General features: G+C 56.0%; 2 protein-coding genes across 5 annotated transcripts in view; one reads left to right on the top strand and one right to left on the bottom strand.

Moving 5' to 3' along the window:
• GABRA3 (gamma-aminobutyric acid type A receptor subunit alpha3) overlaps window positions 1-19,722 on the top strand; it is a 606,794-nt gene that overhangs the window by 14,963 nt on the left and 572,109 nt on the right. The window lies entirely within an intron of this gene.
• ZNF185 (zinc finger protein 185 with LIM domain) overlaps window positions 1-19,722 on the bottom strand; it is a 58,140-nt gene that overhangs the window by 29,969 nt on the left and 8,449 nt on the right. Inside the window, exons 2-12 of one of the 4 annotated variants that reach the window (XM_082376123.1) lie at window positions 15,425-15,503; window positions 15,114-15,237; window positions 14,808-14,873; window positions 11,537-11,575; window positions 11,355-11,432; window positions 10,777-10,866; window positions 9,955-10,041; window positions 9,201-9,284; window positions 8,871-8,912; window positions 7,401-7,565; window positions 2,797-2,883 (exon numbers count right to left, since the gene is read on the bottom strand). In XM_082376123.1, the coding sequence (XP_082232249.1) occupies window positions 2,797-2,883; window positions 7,401-7,565; window positions 8,871-8,912; window positions 9,201-9,284; window positions 9,955-10,041; window positions 10,777-10,866; window positions 11,355-11,432; window positions 11,537-11,575; window positions 14,808-14,873; window positions 15,114-15,237; window positions 15,425-15,458 (896 nt within the window). In that variant the 5' untranslated portion in view covers window positions 15,459-15,503. The remainder of the gene's footprint in view (window positions 1-2,796; window positions 2,884-7,400; window positions 7,566-8,870; window positions 8,913-9,200; window positions 9,285-9,954; window positions 10,042-10,776; window positions 10,867-11,354; window positions 11,433-11,536; window positions 11,576-14,807; window positions 14,874-15,113; window positions 15,238-15,424; window positions 15,504-19,722) is intronic. The other 3 variants (XM_082376125.1, XM_082376124.1, XM_082376126.1) reach the window with 3 other exon arrangements.

Here is a 19,722-nt window from a genome sequence, read left to right as displayed (position 1 = left end):
CGAGTTCCACAAGTAACAAGGGGAGAAGCTGAGATTTGAACCCAAGCAGTCTGACTTCAGAGTTCCAGACTATAATCTTCTATGGTGTAAGACTGATCCTAACTCCTGATTCAACCTCCCTCCATTGTCTCTGAGGTCATCAGGGAGCCTCACGGTGTCAAACCCAGCAGAGACACTGCCATCACTCTCACCATTCAGGACCACTGACCCAGTGGGCCACTCCCGCCTTCTCTCCCCCGTCCGTCCATCATGACTCTGTGTCACTGGCTTAAATGTTGGTGTTCCTGGCATCCCTCTCCGCCTGCATGCTCTGCCACCTACCTTGGTCACCTCGTCTGCTCCCATGGCATCAACTGTCATTCTTAAGCCAGTGACGTCTGCCTGTTCCCAGCTCTCCTCTGTGCTCTGACCCGTACCCTCCCTGCTTCCGGGACTGGCCCTCAGGCACCTCACCCTCAACGTGGCCAGAACTGAACCACCCTCACCAGCTGCCCTCAGGGGAATGACCAGGCAGCTGCCACCTCCACGATACTATCTGTGCTCAGTTTGCTGGCTCCTCTCTCCTCGAGTCCCTTGACTTTGTACCCCATGTAAATATCGACGTTGAACCCCATTATTTCTGCTCTCATCCCTCTGCATAGAGCATGGAAATCTCTCGAGCCCTGACCTCTCTCCCAAAGCTCAACCAGAAACCCTCAAAAGCCTCGTGGTAATTTGCATTTGGATGCCTACAAATAAACTCATCATATAGTCATTTGTAAAGTACTAAGTATTTATAGCACCCCTTCCTGCCCCCTCCCCTTAGTTCCCACTGTAGTGACTTATGGAGCAAAAAGCGCAGGGAGGGAGTCAGGCAGTGGGGTGGGAGTCATGGATCTGCCTGCTCTTGGCCGTGTGGCTTTGAGGAAGTTACTTAAGCATTCATGGTCTCAGTTTCCTCATCTGTAAAATGGACATAGTGATTGCATCTACATCCTGCGTGGGGACACGTGTTAGGCTGTTTGGGACAGGTCAGGGCTTAGTGAATTCTAGCTTTCCCTCTTTCTTCCTTTTCTCCAACTTGACTTTCCTGTTGGAAAGTGGGGGAGGGGTGCTCCAGAGGATCTCCAAGGGCTGTTATAGCTTTGTCACTCCCAGACAAAATGCCAGAGGCCTTATGGGTTGTGGAGGCCTTATGGGGCACACAGCACAGACCTTCCTGAGAGACAGCCTGGCTTCCTCCTGCATCTCTCAGGGTCATTTTGCCCCTGTTTCTCAGGGACTGGTCACCTTAGGGAAACCAATGAAGCAGCTTCCAGTGTTGCCTTATTAAAGACGTTGTCACACTGGGTGATTCTCAGTCATTCCAGCAATAAATGCTCCTGCAGTCCTGTTCTGGGCCAGCCAGGCCTTGAGCGCTCCAGGAGCTTGGAGTCCTTGGGGCAGAGCCATCTGTGAGTGGACAACTGTGACTCCGTGTGGAAGACTCTCTGGTGGAGGGATGAACACAGCGCTGTGTGAGCTCAGCGCGGAAAGCCCCTCACAGAAGCTGCCTCAGAAAGAAACACAAGCAAAGGAGGTGCTACAAAAGGGAGACATCTGAGCTGAGACTGACAAATGCAGATGGGAAGGGGCATCCCCGGCAGAGCCTACAGCCTGCACAGACGAATGGGGCTGGGGGAGGCTGGGGGGGGAGGGCCCAGGGAGGAAGGGTGTATGAGGGGAGCCTGGGGAGGGGGTGGATGAGCCCCACCAGGCAAGGTAGAGAGTTCAGGCTGCAGAGCCTAAAGGGGAGGGGGCATTGCAGGGTTTTTCCCCAGGGACTGGCATAGGACCACCGCTGCCCTTTAGAAATGGCACCCAGGTAGAAATATGGAGGAGATTCTGGGATGGAGCGAGTGAGGAAGGAGGCCTGGCCCCAGGGGAAAGGCACTAGGGACAGAGATATCTCTAAACTAGAATGGATAGGACTCAGTGCCCGACTGCGGCGAGGGTGTAGAGACGGAGGAGCCAATGCAGACAGTCAAGGGCCCCAGAGATCGGGGCTCCCACTGCCCCAAGGATTAGCCTGGGCTTGTGCACTGGCCTCCCTCCCCAGACTCTGGCTTCACAAGGTGGGGTCCCAGTCTGTCGGCTTCACTGCTGTGAGCTGGGTGAGTAGCTAAATGAGCAGCAGTCAGAGCCCCTCCGGGGAGAAGCGGCCCCTCCCTGCTCACATCCCCCTTTGCCCCCACCCAAGCTTCCCTGGGGCCCAGCTCCCAGCCCCCCCAAACCCTGCCTGCATGTTACCTGACTGTCTGCCCCCTACCTCGGGGCAGGGGCTGGGCCTGCCGTGCTCCCTGCTGGTTGTGCCCCCCCCGACCCCCTCCCCTGTCCCTTGAACTGTCAAGGCTGACCTAGTGACCCCACCCTGTTCCTGGTGCCTCCCCCCGCCACAGCTGCTTCAGTGGCTTCACGGGGCTCTGCAAAGCCAGATCCCATCCACAGGGCCCAGCAGGGTGAACCATCGCCTCCAGGGGCCCCTGGCACACGCTCAGCATCTCACTCGTGTCTGCGTCTGCCTCCCCCACCAGGCAGACAGTAAGCAACTTCAGCGGGGGGTGGTCGCCGCTGGGTCCCCAGGGCCGGGTCTGGCCTCCCATGGACCAAGTGCTCGCTCCCCAGGAGTTGTGGAGTGAAATGGGATGGGGGCAGAGAACCCAGGTGGCTCATGTCTCCCATCAACCAGCCCCCAGGCCTCATCACTTGCACCCTGACCCCGCTGCCCCCAACTCTAGAACCGTGTGTAAGGAGCCCCGGCAGCAGCAGGCCCTGCACCTCGTTTCTTCCAGGTCTGGGGCCACCAGGCGGAGTCCCGCCCCGGGTGTCGTGATCCGCAGGCGGGCAGTCTCCTCGCCTCTTGCACTGCGACCAAAAGAGAGAGTCAGAGAGTCGGTGGTAAGAAAGGCCTCCGCTTCTCCATCTGTGCTGGGGATCCAAGGGTGTCCTCTCTCAGGAGCCTCCTGGCTAGTGCGGTGGGACACCCAGACCCACTGCCTTCCCCCCTCCCCCTTGTTTTTTCTCTCTTGTCTCCTCTTTGGGCTGAGCTCGGGCCACTGACCTCCACGTCCCAGAGGAAAGGGATTGAAGGACCCCCTCACCAGTCTCCCATCCTCGACCCCAGCCCCCTTCAGACGGTGCTGCTAATCACGTGCAGAGGTGCGCCCTGCCCGTGGCCGCGCTGCAGCACCCAAAGTGGCTATTTGTGAGTTCAGGGGCTGATGGGAACGGGTGATGAACAAGATGCCCAGGAAACCTACAGACCGAATTTGGAGTGAGAGCCAGTGGAAGGGGCATGTGGGAGACTCAGGCGATGAAGGTCGGAGAGAAGGTGCCTGTGAGCTTGAGACCAGGGAGGATCAGACAGTCTCAGCCCTCAGAGGGTCCCTTTGAGGGTTCCTGCGCTCAGAGGCTGGTCCGAGGGTGACTGCACACAGCCCTCCAGTCCCAGTGTATTTTCTGCCCCCACTGCAGGTCCGGACACCCAGCAGGATGGGGCCGTGGTGATGGCTAGGGCTGGAGAGAATCTAGAACTCCCTGGCTTTCTGGGGTTCCCCTTCACTCCAAACCACACCTACCCAGGTCCACATCACAGCCACTCACTCTTTCCTTTCGTTGCACCTGGCCACTGGGCTACAGATGGGGGTGAGCCCCAGGTCTGCCTTGGTGAAGCCCCAGCCCAGCAGGGGGCAGGATGAGGGCCGAGTGGCATGGGCCGTGCACAAATCCAGCCCCAAAGGCACCCGAAAAGCTCCACGGAGGAGTAGGCCAGCCCCGGGCAACTGGGGGCATATAAGGGGAGGAGGTGGAAGCTGGCGGAGGTCTTAAAAGCAGAGACCAGATTGAGTGTGGCAAAGGGAAGCCACAAGATGGGCTTGAAGTGGGGATTGGGGGGTGGGTCTTGAGATGATCAGCCTGGCACGTTAGAAAGGACACTCCGGGGTCCCAGGAGGAGGAGGGGTGGGGGGGACAGGGACTTGAGTAGCCCGAGTAGTCCCCGATTTGTGTGAGCCCAGACGGCTCAGCTGCTCTCAGTCACCTTGGAGTTGACCGTGGCATCTGGCCCCAACCTAGACTGGGAGCTCGTGGGGGCCAGGTCAGTGGGCTGCGCCTCTGTGTCCCTCCTGGACACTGCAGATGACCAGAGGAAATGGAAGCGCTGCCAGAGACAGGGCCTCTCTGCACATGAAAGACCAGCGAGGGCCTGGTGCACGCAGGTAGCTCTGATCTCCGCCTGTCTCCACGATAACCACGAAGACAGCAGAAAGCCCCGGGCCGCTGTCGCTACTCTGTCCCATCTAAAGCACATGGTGCCAGGGAGCAAGGACACGTCCCACTTGGGGACGTCACAGGCGAGTAAAGCATACCTTCTCCCTGGCGTTTCTAGCTATGTCAGAGAGGAAATAGGGACCCCAGCTGGCGCCTGTCCCTCAACGCCTTGCTCCTGAGTGACTTCTTCTTAAAGGCCCAGCTCAAATGGCACCTCATCCAGGGGTCCTGTTACAGGTTGCATTGTGTCCCCGCTAAAAGATATGCTGAAGTCCTAACCCAGGTATCTGTGAATGTGACCTTATTTGGAAATAGGGTCTCTGCAGAGGTAATTAGTTAAGATAAGGTTGTGCTGGAGTAGGATGCATCCTAATCCAATATGACTGGCGTCCTCACAGAGAGGGGACATTTGAACACAGACACACAGAGGGAAGACAGCCACGTGATGATAGAAGCAGAGGTTGGAGGGCTGCATCTACAAGCTAAGAGGCGCCAAGGACTGACTGCACTACCAGAAGCTGAGAGAAAGGCCTGGAAGCGATTCTACCCCAGAGCCTTCGGAGGAGCACACAGCCCTGCTGACACCTTCCTTCATTTAACTTCTGGCCTCTAGAGCTGTGGAAGGACAACTTTCTGCTGTTTAATCCACCCAGTTTCTGCTACCTTGTCACGGAAGCCCCAGCAAATTCACACAGAGGCAGTAGCTCCTTCTCAGGCGCCCACAGCGGCATTTCCCTCTGAGACCAGCAGGTGCCGACGTTGGTCTCTCCATTTGTTGAAGGGCCCAGCAAATCAGGAAGCGCCCAACCATACCAGCACCCAGGCAATGCGCAAAGGGCTTTATGTGTACTTGGGACAGCCTCTGTAGGTACGTATCACTGCTCCCTCTTTTACACATGAGGACACTGGGGCACAGAGAGGTAAAGTGACTTGCTCAAGGTCACACAGCCAGTACAGGGCAATGCCAGGGTTTTGCCTTGTGCCAGAAGCTGTGCTCTTACTCACTGCTCCCCAGCCCCTCTGCCAGGCAGCGTGCTGGGGCCCAGCCTCCAGGCCCCACCTTGATCAGGTGAGGCAGAGAGCCAAGAAAGCTTGAGCGGCGCTGTGATGGGGCCAGCAGCCAGGCCCGGGGCTCTCACACAGGCCAGTTTCTCTGAGACAAGGTATCTGAGTGAGCTCAGTTTGGAAGGTGGGGAAATGAGATGAACCCAAGAAACCAGCCCCATGGTGCATGGAGGGAGGGCCTTTGCCACAGGTGAGCAGTGGCGGGGGGAGGGGAGGGGGCTGATGGCGGAGACAGGAGCTCAAATTTGTACACTTGGTGCTGAGGAGTCTTTGAGGCACCCAGGCAAGTCAGGAGTCCAGAGGAAGACGGGGCATCCTTGTGTGGCACTCCTTCTGTTCCTCTCTGAAGTCCCTAAAGGGTTTGGTGCCTAGACAGGGGCGCCCCTCCTAGTTGGCTGAGAAGCTGACCTTCAGACCCAAGCCAAGGGGGATGGGGCAGGGACACGCTTGGGGAGGGGCCTGAGGACCACGCTGTGAAGTTCTCCTTTCCTACTTTGCCATAAACCAGCCTCCAGAACTGTGAGACAATACATTTCCATTGTCTGAGCCACCAGTTTGGCGGACTTCGTTACGGCAGCCTGAGCAAGACAGACAGCCATCTTGCTATAACAGCCAGGTGATGGGTAGTAAACATCCAAAGGAATTTTCTGGAATAAATGTTAAAATGCCTCTCAAATGATAATATAGCACAACCTACTTCTCCTCCTACGTTCTTTCAGAAGGCATCTGAAACCAACCTTGCTTTTTTTTTTATTCAAAAGAGAAATTAAGGAGAATTCAGAGATGTGCATTGTTTTTGCTGAATTGTGTCCCCTCCAAAATTTATATATTTAAGTCCTAATCCCCGGCACCTCCGAACGTGAGCTTATTTGCAATAAGGTCGTTGCAGATATAATTAAGATGAGGTCGTTCTTGAGTAGGGTAGCCCCTAATCTAATATGACTAATATCCTTATAAGAAGAGGAGGTCAGGACACAGACGCACAGTGCAAGACCTTGTGAAGAGACGCAGGGAGAAGACAGGCATCTACACGCCAAGGAGAGAGGTCTTAGGAGAAACCCTGCCAACACCTTGAGCTTGGACTTGCAGCCTCCATAACTGGGAGACAATAACTGGGTTATTTGAGTCACCCAGTTTGTGGTACTTTGTTACAGCAGCTCTGGCAAACTAAGCCCCCATATTCCATCAATCACCATGTCCCATCAATGCTACCTCGTGAAGAGCTCTCAAATTTTCCTACTTGTTCAAAAGTTCTTAGGGTGTCCTGTCTCCCTCCTGGCACAGAAGAGGTGGCCCCAAGGACCGAGGTCACATACAAATGGTTGTGGGGCTTGAGTTGGGGAGGGGCGTGTAGGACATGCAGTGGCAATTCCAAGACCTGTAACAGCCCCAGAGGCAGTGGCACTGTCGGCAGGACTTAGCAAGATTCAGCTCAAAGTACAAGGACGTATTGATTGCCTTTTGCCTGCAGACAAGAGAGAGCCATTATCTGCCCGGACACTCTGGGGCTCAGAAATCAGGGCAAATCAGAGCCCCACCTGGAGTGAGATCACCCACGCTCAGCCTGTCCCTGCCCTGTCAGGCAGGCTGGGCGTGCACTCCATCCAAATCGCCCCAGACAGTTTGGCTCTGCCCCCGTCCGCACTGGCAAAGAAGGAGGCAGAGGACAGCATTCGCAGGGTGAACTTGACCAACTTACAGGAGAGCCTTGAACAAACCTAAGAATAGCATGGCTAGTGCCCTGGCCACAGACCCTCTCACATCCCACAATCGGTACTTTTCCTCAGGATGTTGTGGCTGCCACTGGACTCGGTGGTGGAAGGGTTAAGTTGACACAGATAAGCACTAAACAGACAAGACTGAAGCACTCTCTCCCAGGAGACCAGGCTGTTTTGCTCCTTTCAACCCCAGGACATCCAGCCAGAGAGGCCCTTACTGATTTCTGTGCCCCATCCTGTCACTGGGCATACAGGGACACTGACCCTGAGGTCCTGTAGGGAGGTGACCTGGCAGTCACCAGCCCTGGGCAGAGATGAGCAATTGATTACCTGCTTGAGCCGGGAGGGGATCGTGCCAGAGCAGGTGGGTCCTGGCTTTTCTTGGAAGGCCCGTCCTCATCCACCACCTCAACCCTTTGGGCAAGAAGAGAAACAGATGCACCGCTGTCCTCAGGGCACCTTTGGCCTGCGAAGCGGCCCTGGAGGTTGCTGCCCCTGAAGGACATGCTTTCTTTCAGTGGTGTTTATGGCTTAGCAACTCCAGGTTGGGATAAGGACAGAACACTGGGTTGAATAGCATCCCACCAGAATTCATGTCTTCCCGGAACCTGGGAATGTGATCTTATTTGGAAATAGAGTCTTTGCAATCAATTTGTCATCAAGTTACAATGAGGTCACACCGGGGTAGGGTGAGCCCTAAATCCAATGACTGTTGTCCTTATAAGAGGGAAATTTGGACACAGACACACAGAGAAAAGAAGGTCATGTGATGATGGGGGCAGAGATAGGAGTGGTGTGTCTACAAGTCAAGGACTGCCAGCAAGAGCAGATGCCGAGAGAGGCCCGAGATGGCTTCTCCCTCGCAGCTCCCAGAAGGAACCAAGCCTGCCCACACCTCGGTCTCAGACTTGGAGCCTCCAAGACCGGGAGACAATCTGTTCCTGGACTTTGTGCCAGTTCCCAGAAAGTGCCGGTTTGTGGTACTTTGATATCGCAGTCCCAGGAGCCTCATGCAGACATCACGCTGCCACCACCCTCTGCCGGCTGTATTCTAGGCAGCCTTTTTGGTCCTCCCCCCTCCGTGCCTTCGCACAGCTGGGCCCTCTGCCTGGAACACTTGGCATGCCGAGTCCTCCTTGGTCTCCAGTCCTCACCTCGTCATGGATGTCTTCCCTCTCTACCCAACAGAATACCCCTAACTCTCAACTGGCCAGAAGTTTCTTCCCTGTCCTCCCCAAATACTCCCCTTTCCCAGAAGACGTCCTGTCAACTAATGGTGCCACCCTTCCCTCATTCAGCTGGAGTGTCTTGATATCCTGATCATGGCCCATTGAACCCTGTTCACCCTTTAGGGCCCATCTCCAGTGTCACGGTCACTTCCAAGGGCCTGGTCAGGCAGGGGCTCCCAATGACAAGCCTCTGGACTCCAGCCCAATGATCCGTCCTACCAAGGCACTGTCCAGCCCACCCCTGGTAGGGTGGGCAAGAGGGCAAAGGAACAACTTCTCTGTAGCCCAGTAGCTACTTTTGCTGCAAAACCCCAGAGGCCGTGGAAACACTAAAGCTCCATCTTGGGTCGGGGGCCGGGTTCTCTCAGCCAGGCTCCTGCTTATGCAGCATTGGTTGCCAGGGTCTTATGTGCCACCACAGCCACCCACGTGCTTCCTTGGCTTCCAAACAGAAGCCACCAGCCCCTCACGACTCCCTCTACTCAGGGACGGTGACCACACCCCACCCTGCGCCTGCTCTCCCCACACTCCACCCCTGCCAATGGAAGACCTTCCCTTTGCCGACAGTTACCTCTTTGCGATGAACGGGGCCTGTGTCTCCTGGGCAAGGCTGCTGGAAGAAGGCAGAAAGGTGACGAGTTGGGCAGAACCCACAGACAGGTGACATCACTCCCAGCACCTTGCCTACCCTGATGGCAGCAGCCAGACCTCTCAGGTTTCCAGAAAGTAGATCTGAGAGTCCCAGAAGGTGTGGTCAGGAGGGCCCTCTCAACCCACCCATCACCAGCCAGAGGAAGACCAGAGCCCTGAGGGGAAAGGAACTGGTCCAGAGCAGGGAGCGGGTTGGTGGCTGAGCCGGCCTGAGACCAGGCCCTGACGGGTCTCCTGCTGTGCAACTCACCTGGCACTCTTCTTGGCCGCCGACAGGACGTAGGAGTGCTCCCGGGGAGCTGTCTTCCTCACCACACTGCTGGCAGCCTCTGACCTGGGGTGGCACAGGGAGGGGGCATCTGATGGCATGAGGAGGGGCTTGCTCTGCCAGCCTAGCCAGGCAGCTACTCGGGAGGCAGGGGGAGCTTTAGGGAGCTGCCCGAGACCCCACACCTAGAGGGGTACCTCCGAGGCCTGGGGACCCCTGCTACTGGTGACTCTGCCCTTCGGACTGCCTGTCTGCTGCGCCTTCAGCGTGGGGGGCTTTGGTGTGTTTCGTAAGTCACGGAGGGGCCAGCAGATGTTGGGAGTGAGGGCAGGCTGAGCTCGGGGCCTAGCTGCGGCCCAAGCATCCAACCCTCACTTTGGGACAAGGGCCACGGGCACCTCTGGAGCCCGGCCCTGCCCCCAGGCACACACAGGAGGCTTCTCCCAGGGCACCATGCACTGCCTATTTTGGTCCAACTTGCTCAGGAACCTTTTTAACAAACTATAGAAATTCCTCATTACCTAGGTTCTGCCCTCTTAGAAGGTTCATAAGAGGGTCCCCTGGGCTGGCCCAGCACTGAGCGGGTAGTTCTGGGATTCCAGGAGTGCCACCCGTGCTGGCAGCGACCCTCCAGCCAACAGACCAGCACTGATGCTCCACACGCTGTGCGCGATTCCTGTCTCACCAGAGACTTGGGCCCCGCCCTGGCCATGGGACGCCCAGCAGACTCCGTTACCTCCGTTTCTGCTCATCAGAAGAGAAGGGCACCTCCTCCTCTTCAGCAGCCCCTGACGCTGAGCTGCGCCTGACGTTGTAGGGTGCCCTGGGGAGGGGGGGTTGAAGAAGTTGGCAGTCATGGGCCCTCCTCCCTCTACGTCTGCCCCTGCTCCCTGTCACAGGCTGCCACCCTCAGCGGCTTGGCTTCCTGACTTACAACGATGACCACTTCTTCCTCTTCGAAAGCTAGACTTGCTATCTGTCCCGGTTCCAACCCTTACTGTACCCCAGGACCCAGTTCAAGCCTCACCCCTTCTCCAGAAAGATTTCCTAGCTGCTCTGTGTCACTGGATGATGGTGACAAGGGACAAACAATATAAAGATGTGGGGCCCTGCATTCGCAGGGCCTGGGCACACAGGAGAGGGGCTTGCACAGGGGCCACAAGGGGAGCTCCAGAGGGAGTCCCAAAGACTGATATCCAAGAAGCAGGCCAGAGTTAGGCACAAAGTGCCCATAGGTGATAGGCTGCCAGGGCCAGCAGCATGACACTTTCTCCAGACCCACTAGCTCCTTCTACAAGCTTCCTACGGCCCCTGCTTTGCTTCAGATCGGAAGTACGATGTGCACACTGTCCAATTTTCTGGAGCTTGTCAACCTCTGGTGGGTTCCAGGCCACAGCGGCAACTGGCAGTGATGTCAGGCCGACAGGACTAGCACCCCTGGGCTGTGCTCAGACCTGGCTGTGCTCAGAGGCAAGCAGCCAGCTGCCCTCAGCGGGCCCAGTGTTTGGGCTCGTCCTTGGAGGAGGGAACCAAGTTGCGTCTGTGATTGCATACTCACAGCTTCTTGTAATCCTCTGTGGTCATCCTGTAGCCAGAGGAGGAGGGGCGGGGAGGCCCAGCAGGAGCTGCTTTCCCCAGACCGGCAGCGCTGCAGAGGCAAGGAATTTCTGTGAGTCTACCCGCAGGGCCCCTCTTGCTTCCAGATTTGCCTATGTGGCCCAGCGGGCAGGTGGACAAAGGGGTGCTGGTGCCCTTTCCTCTCTGCTCTCAGCCCTCTTGCCATAGACAGACTCAGCCACCTTGGTCCTGCTTTTCTGATGAAGCCCAGGTTCAGCCTGGTGCCAGCGCAGCCTGTTGGGAAGAAGGTGGCCTAAAGCACACAGCTCAGTGCAGTTGATCAGCAAGTCAGGGCTCCCGCCCAGCCTCCTCCCAGTGCCTCTGTCTCAGTGACCAGGGCCAGTCAGGACTGGCCCAAGGACAAGGGCACTGGTAGTGGTCCAGGGCCTTGCCTTACACAGGAAGAGACCTGCCACCCACCACCCCCTCAGTGACAGGCAGAGGACTCTCCCTGGCCTGAGCGTGGCCTGGGCCCTCACACCTCCCACGGGCCAACTGGCCAGCACCCTGCGAACACACCTTTTTGGAGCTCCGTTGGCCTTGGAGAAGTGCTGCTGGGGCTGAGACGAGCTGTCTACAGGCTTGGTGAACACACCCCTAAAAGAGAGCCCGGGAGAAGCAGTGCCATGAGCCCCCCTGGGAGAAGCTGGGGGCGGTGCGGGCGGGCATGGGGAGGTGGGCAGGGTCCTGTGGTCACCTACCGGATGATATAGCCAGTGGGAGCCCTCGTGCTCGGGGGCCTGCCAAGGGAGAAGAAGGTATGATGTGAAGCCAGGCTGCCCAATGACGGCAGAGTGGGTTGGCTGCTGGGTGTCCCAGCGCAGGCAGAACAAGCGGAGCAACAGTGGCCAGCTGCTTCCCAAGAAATCCAGCCACGCCTGCACCCCTAGCCGGGATGCCTGTCCTGCCCTGCCTGTCTCCCTCATGCTCCCCGAGAAAGGTACCCCAGGCCGATTCTTCTGGGCCCTGGCCCACAGCAGGTGCCCAGGAAGGCATGTTCCACGGCTGGGCATTTATACAGAGGTGTCCCCTCCAAAGTCCGGTTTCTCCCTGTTCTGACAGCCCTCCTCACCTCCACTCTCAGAGCTGACCCAGCTCAGGCTGGAGGCTCTGTGCTCAGAGGTCTGGGGCTGAAGCGATGTCAGGCAGAGCCCCTAACCTGATCTGACCCCCGACTCTGCCCAGCCCCCTCCAGGAAGACTCACGAGGGCCCAAGGGGCAGAGCCCAGGCAGGAGCCAGCTGCCCTTTCCTTCCCGCTCTGCTTGAGCCTCCCTCCCCCAGCCCGTGCGATGCCCACATCACAAGTCTTGATGCAAGTTTGGGACTGGAGGGCACGGCCAGGGCTTGGTCAGTGCCTGGAAAACATTAGACTCCATGTGCTGGGCACCTTCCGCCTGGGAGGGGGCTCAGAGGACTCGGGTGAGGGCTGTGGGCAGGCAAGAGCTGGGAGTGCTGGGGAAGCAGGGCTGTGAGTTCTGGGATCAGAGGCAGGAGACAAAGACTCGGCAGATGGCTCTTCTGTCCAGGAATAGAGGAGCTTGGGGCTGGAGCAGCGTGAGAGGGTCTTAAAGGGACCCCTCACAGGCAGCTGGGAGGGGCAGTGCAGAGCCCCAGTGTTCTCCATCCCCATGGAACCTGTCCTTAACAGGGCATCGCCTCCTGGAGGTGACCAAGTTACAGGAACACTTGGAGTGGAACCCGAGAAAGAAAGGTCACTTATCCCACGTGTTTTCCAAATATACTCCCAAACCAAAGCCCAGGCTGAGAACTGCACCCCCAAAGTAAACATACTCCCCAACGAATAGATTATCTTTGAACTGTGCTCGGGCTCTGGCCAACTGCCTTTATCACAATCGGCAATTCTCTCCTTTACGGTCATCTCTCTACTCAGGACGTGCCCGCGTTCCCGGCTAGGATGTCAGTTCCCCGAGGAGGGGGTTGTGTCCTCTGTGCCCAACACAGGACCTGGCAGGTAACAGGGGCTGAGCCATTGAAAGATTACGGGCAAGGGCATAGTTACCGGAGGGAGCCCCTGTGGCTAGCAGTGAACTTGGACCCCTGCCTTCCAGCTGCTGCCACTGCCTGTACCACCACCCCAGGAAGGCACTGGCCCTGCACTCAACTGCCAACTGCTGGCTCTTTGAAGCAAGGATCAAGCCTGAATTTAGTGGTCCCCCTAACCCTAAACCCCGTACTTCTCAGGAGTAGTTCCTCCCCATAAGGGCAGGATGTGCCCACCCTTCAGAGCCTCCCTGGACGCCATTATGCAAAAGTCCTTGAAATAGAGAGAAGAGCTGGTTCCCTTCGGCCAGCTGTCAAAATATGTCATCTTGAACTTGGGAGACAGTTGGAGCAAGTGTGTGAGTCTCCCCTGGCACTTGGGACGCTGTCCTGATACAACAAAAAAGTGACAAGTAAGCACGTCTTAGAGCTTGCAGAATTTGCATAAAACCGAAGTTGTCCAGACCTGTGAGTATTGCCTTTTTAAAAATGTGCCTGATAAATCTTATATGTTCTGGTATAATGTTATAAGTCATAATCCTAGTTATTACTTTAGAATGTATATCTCAGAAATAACTAATTTTCTTGTCAACTGCATTATTATGAACTTTCATCAAATCTTTAACCGTGGTCATTTTTAAGTCTTTTGTCATTTACAGACAGTTCTGGGTGTACTCTGATGCTTTTGCAAATATGTTCCTATAAAAGGGTTTCATCTTCAGGAAATTCATGGAAAAGACTCTGACAAGTACAGGTTTCTGGTAACTGACTGTACTGCTGAACTGAATGAATAAGCATTTTCAGAACTCTAATGAAAAACTCATGAGCTCATAAAAGTGCTAACAAAAGATCAAGATGAAAAAAAAAAATTAATTACATGGGACTGAGTGAACTGATGAGGATGAGTATAATTTTTGTGACTTTCTGTTTGAATTAAAAAAAAAGAAAAAATCCCACAAGGACTCAGAGGCAAAGAATATACAAATCAATTTTCACTGCAAAGTAAAGGAGTTGTTACAGTGGAGGATTACTGGACTGAATGTCAATATTATGACATAGTATGAGTGTGTTTCGTGTTTGGTAATTGCAATCATTGTTGCTTTTGTTGTGGTCATCCATGTACAATGCTTGGTGTCAGTCTATTTATCTCTTGTAAAAATAAAATACAGTGTGTGTGTGTGTGTGTGTGTGTGTGTGTGAAAAAAAAAAAAAAGAATGTTACAGGTGAATGAATTGCCCTAGTGAGATATGTATGTAATATAGCATCCTGTAATGTAATGTGTGATAATTAATATAATATAATAAAATGTAATATAATTTCTAAAAAAAAAAAGTTTCCTCATGCATCTTTGAAACCTGTCCTCCTTTAATCCATAGACTTAGGTGATTACAGATTTTTCTGGAACTATAGTTTTGCCTTTTCCAGCCAGAATTTATATGAATAGAATCGTATAAGTTGCTTTTGTCTCTGACTGCTTTCATTTTGCAGTTTTCCACCCATGGTGTTTCATATTTTAATTGACTTCATGTATTGAAATTCTGTTGTATTGCTGAGTATGAATATACCACAATGTTATGTTTATCCATTCACAAGTTGATGGACGTTTTGAGGGTTGGTTTGTTTTTTTCAGCTTTTGGGTATTACAAATAAAGCTGCTGTGAACATTTATGTACAAAAAAAAATGTGCCTGATAATGTGTATTATGCAGAATACGCATTTGCTTTTATAATCCCATATGCTCTGGCAAAACTTAGCATTTTGGAGCTAAGACTTTATTATGCTCAGTGACAGTTTTGATCCCAGTTGACAGCTGGAGCCATGGACCTGGACCCAGTGACTCCTGCACTCCTTTTCCCAAGAAGGAGCAGAGTGGAAAAGCCATCCTTCCTGTGGAGTTCAAATGACTCAGTGTCCGCCAAAGGCTGCAGTACAGGGCCCACCCACCAGCCATCTGGGCGCCACTTCTTACCTGGCCTTCGGGACCTCCCCAGCTGAAGAAAAAGATATGGCACGACTCCGGCCTGAGGGCAGCTCACTGAGGAAAGAGGGGACACAAAAGAGGGCGGGCACTACGTGTACCCCAGGAACTCGGCCTGCCGTTCCCGTCTCACCTTCTCCTTCCCCGGCCTGTGTCCACACTGCAGAGGCACGTGTGCCCACGCACGCCCTGGCAGCCGGGCCTTTCTCACCCCCTGACTTAGGCTGAGTGCGGCCTGTGGAGCGCCACCCCACGCCCAGCCTGTCGCTGCCGGCCCTCCTGGCCTCCTGGACTTACAGGGTGTGGCTCTCTGATTCATCCTGCTTGGTGATCCAGCTCTTGTCCCCCTTCAGCGTGGTCCGAACCTTCATCTGCTTGAGGACATTATTGCGTTCCTCCTCGCCCGGTGGGAGAGGCTTCCCTGGCGGCGGCAAGGCCAGGCAGCGTCAGAAGCGGAGCCCAGCCCCCGGGCCCCGAGGCCTCCTTTCCAGCCCTCCCAATACACTGCTGTCACTCTGCTGCCCAGGCAGCGCTGTGGCCTCGCAGGGCTGGCCTGGAAGGAGGCAGCCGCGTGCCAAGCCCAGGACAAGAGGGCACCCGGGCCTCACCTTTGCTGCTTCCTCCGAGAGCTGAGATACTCATGGTGTTTGCTCTGAACGTCCCTTCTCGGTGGATTCAACAGGGCTCCTGGGGGCAAAGGCAAGCACACGGCTTGTCACTTCATGCATTTATAATGGCTCGTGGGTCACCGTATGGTCCTTGGCAAACTGAGACCGTGCAGACTGTCCTTTGGGTGGAGTCTGGGCAGAGGCCGCCGCTGGGAAACATGACGTGGCCTGCCAGGGGCTGTCTGTTGGAGAGATGGCTGAGACAGGCAGACCACCAACCCACTTAGAGAGAGACCTCTGATGGCCAGACTCCCGCCCAGCGAGCGTAGGGGAGGGGTGGCAGCAGTGGCCGACACTGGTGGACCCAGGAGGAGGGATGGGGGAAGGAAGGGTACAGGCTGGGGGACGGTCGCTTTGGGGTCCTTAATCAGCACAAGCACGGCCCGGGGGTGTCAGCCCCATGTGGTTCGGGGGTTGGGTCCATGTCTGGTGGGGAAAGCCTGGGGCCCCACTGCCAACTCCTAGTGGCCCTCGGGCACCAGGTGATGTTGGGAAAGCAGGGAGCGTCCTGTGCTCTGCTTTCTCTTCCTCTCTCTGTCTTTTCGCCCTGCCCTCCCCCGTGGTCTCCTCTCTGCCCTTGAGCCAGGTGCTGCCCTTCTGTGGCCCGTGAAGGGTGGGCCGTCATGGTCCCCGACACCTTCCAGCTCCAGGAGGCGCTGGGGTGAGGAAGCCGGCTCTCCAGGATGGGACTGGCCCAGCACGGGTCTAGTCAAAGCACTGACCCGCCACAGCCGGCCCCTTGGGCCTCAGGAGAGGGGCTGGAGGCTCAAGCGAGGGGGCGTGACAGGAAGCAGGGGCCCTGGCTCTGCCCACACAGTCCTAAGGCACGGCGACCTCCCTCTTAGGGGCCTGCCACCCTCTGGGCCCCTCCAGGGCCAGGCCCTGAGCAGCCGGGCCATGCTGCCAGCTGGCAAGTCCCGGGCCTGTTTTCATGGAGGTCATGGGCACACTAAAACGGGCAGGGCAGGGGGCCAAGAGGAAACCCAATTTGCCACGTCAGCAAGAGCTGGATTTCCCATAAACTGCACCGAATGCGCAGCCCAGCAGGCCCGAGCCCTCTGAGTGCCAGGAACGGCACCTCATCACTGCGAATGGGAGCCCCGCGTGCCTAGCCCTGCACCAAGGATGCCACGTCAGAGTTCTGTTGAGCAGAGCTCACCCCGTAGGCGATCCTCGGACCACACTGCCCAACTGTCCCATCCCAGCAGCCCCCGGAATGGCCCCACCGGGCCGCCTGAGATCTTGGTCCCTCCGTCTCCTGGTGCTGCTGACTGACTGTGTGGCCTTGGGGGAGTCCCTCGCCTCCTCTGGGCCTTGGTTCATCAGTTTCCCCTCAACAAGCCTGTTGGCCACGTTGCCTAGAAATTTTCTGTCAGATCAGAAGCAAATAAACCACTTACTTCCAAAATCAGGGCAGATGCATGAACATGCAGAATGACAGAGGCAGAGGGGCCACTGGGGACTCCCAAGCCAAAGGGGCAGGGACGCACCCAAGAGCCCGCAGCAAGGGGTGGCTTTACAGCTTCTTGTCCCACCTCGCCAGACAAAGACCAGGACTGATGCTTCATCTCAGAAGTCAAATGTCTTTTTTCATGGAACAAGAAATCTGAGTCAGGAAGTAGAGTCTTCTCATGGGACTGAAGAAGAAGGCAGCGCTTTAGGACAAGGAGACTTTAAGGTAGTGAGTCCCAGCCAGACGGATGCACCACGACACTTGAATCTATGTCCCAGCTGGACAGCTGGCTTCTCCCTCCACTTCACCGCCTGCCTTCCCTCCCCCCAACAGCCATGGTTCAGGCTGCAGTGACTTCTGCCCTCCTCCTTGGCCCACCGGTTTCCATCTGTGCCTCCTTCTGGCAGCACTCATCGGCCCCTGATCCCTCCTGGCCCACATCAACCCGTGCTTCTCACTCAGCTTCTGCTGGTCCCCTACTGTCTCCAAGACTGGGGGCAAACTCCCCAGTCCCCTGACCCAGCCACTTTTCACACCTCAATGTGAACAGTGTGCTCCAAGCGGACCACATGCCTCAGCATCCCTTTGCTTATGCCGCTGGGCTGGAGGCTGGCGTGGGCCGTGCTCCTGACTTACCCAATAGCGCCACCACTCCTTTGAGCCAGGTCTCCTCTCAGACCCACCATCCACTCCCCTCCTCTGAGCCTTCTCAGAGAGCAGGGCAAAGTAGCCGCCCAATCAGTGGGCAATCAGAAAACCCTCACTGCAGGCAAGAGCAGCTTTGGAGGATGGGGGGTGGACCACTCAGGAGGGCATTTCCTGGGCGGCTCTCAAACACTGTTGGCGGGCAGGTCAGTCAGGGCATCTTTTTGGAGGACAAGTCTCCGTGTGTGTCGAAAGCTTTAGAGAGGGCAAGCCCATTGATCCAACAGTTCCCCTCACAGTAACCTCTCCTAAGGATTCAAGTGCATAAGTAGAACACAGTATACAAGAGGGTGTCATCCCAGTGTAGAATATGATGGTGCAAATTTGGCAATAATCTAAATTCCCAATAGTTGTATTTAAACATATTATGATCTACTGTTCAAGCAAATAATATGCGCCCATTACAAATGATAATGATATATGCGATATTTAACGAGCCTTCAGGTATATTGGTTTCCATATATCATTAAATGAAAGGCAGCTTTTAAAACCAGATGTGTAGGACGTTTCCATTTCCTTAAAAATACATTTACATAAAGATGCACAGGAAAAGAAACAACTGAAAGGACATATACAAAAATATTTTGCAGAAGCACCCTTGGGGGCAGGCTGAAAAACACAAGAGACACAGTAGCAGAGAATGAACGCACTTTGCACGTGCAGGCTCTCTGCTCCCTCCCTCACTTGGGGAGAACGGACCAGGCATCGAGGAGCCACACCACCCCCTCCAGCCCGGCTGACTGTAGCCTTGGCCCGGCCCATCCGTGGGGCCTTGGGATGTGGGCTGCCAGCATCCAGTCCAGGCATCAGGGCAACCCGCCAGCGGTAAGTATACCATCGTCCTGCTTCACTGTGAGCAAACTGGGATCCGGGAGGTTGGGCAACTGGCCCCAGGCCACACTTCCAACACTTTCAGAGGGTGGTGGGCCCAGCTAGTAGCCCTGCTGACCCCACACATGACGTCACGGAGTGCTCCTTGGAGCAAAATCCTGGGGTCCAGGCAGCTCAGCACCAGTATGGTTCCTGCAAAGCAAGGCACTTGGCCCCAGCAGCTGGCTCACACCTGCTACAGGGAGGAGACTCTTGGACTCAGGCCAGCCATGCACACGGTGCCTGCCTGGACTCTCAGCTTCACTACCAACTCCGAGCTCCAGACCCCAGCATCCTCTCCGAGGTGGGCAGCCCTCACCCTGCAGCCCCAGACGCTACCCTCTCCACGTCCAACACGCCAAGGTCTCTTATGCCCAGGGCTTGCACCTGAGATGCAGGATGCAAAATTCAAGAAGACATGGGAAGAGAGAAACTGTTCTGCACCTCCCCACTCACCCCGCGCAGAAGGTGGAGAAAGAGGCGAGATGGACGCTACATCACTGGAACGTTCCATCTCCAGCTGCCTTCAAAAGTGGGGCAGGAGGCCTCCCGCCTGCCCAGGCCTTCCAGTCTTCCTCTTCGTCCGGGCACTTGGGCTTCTCCCAAACCGTCCTAGGCCCTCCTGGCCCACGAGGCCTGCCATGAGGAAGGGCCACCCAGCCTGAGAGCAAACACCGCCCCCCCCAGGCTCACAGCTCTGCTCCTCGTCCCTAAGGGGCCTCACAGGCTGCATCTGTGAAGCGGTGCTGAGCCACCAGGCCTGTGAACCTACTCGCCGGGTCTCCTCTTGGCAGGACGCCTCCAAGTCAGAGCATGTGCCACTCGCTGGAATCTGGTGCCAGTTCTGTCCCATGCCATGGCTTGGTGTCTGGATGCTGGTGGCTGTCCTCACCTCCCGAATGGCCCATGTGAGCACCGGTCTAGTCAGGGCAGCCACTCTGTGCACCGTTTCAGGACTGTGGCCCCACTTCTACCTTGAGAGGGAGAAGTCTTCTGACTCCTTAGGAATTCCCACATTGCCCTGCCCAAGGGCCTGGCCTGGGCCACCAAAGGAACGGGTGGCTTATGTGCCACCTTCTACCCCAGCTATCCCTCATGGCACACCCCTGGATCCTCACTAGATGTAGCCCCACTAGGCAGGACCCCTTCCCGTGCTAAGTCCCAGGGAAAGGGCTTCCAGCCCTGATTGGATAGACAGAAGCAAGGAGCC

The sequence above is a fragment of the Balaenoptera borealis genome (genome assembly GCF_965194805.1).
Source record: "Balaenoptera borealis genome assembly, chromosome: X".
Lineage (NCBI taxonomy): Eukaryota > Metazoa > Chordata > Mammalia > Artiodactyla > Balaenopteridae > Balaenoptera > Balaenoptera borealis.
Note: the sequence above shows the minus strand (reverse complement) of the source record. Positions and strands in the feature narration are given on the sequence as shown.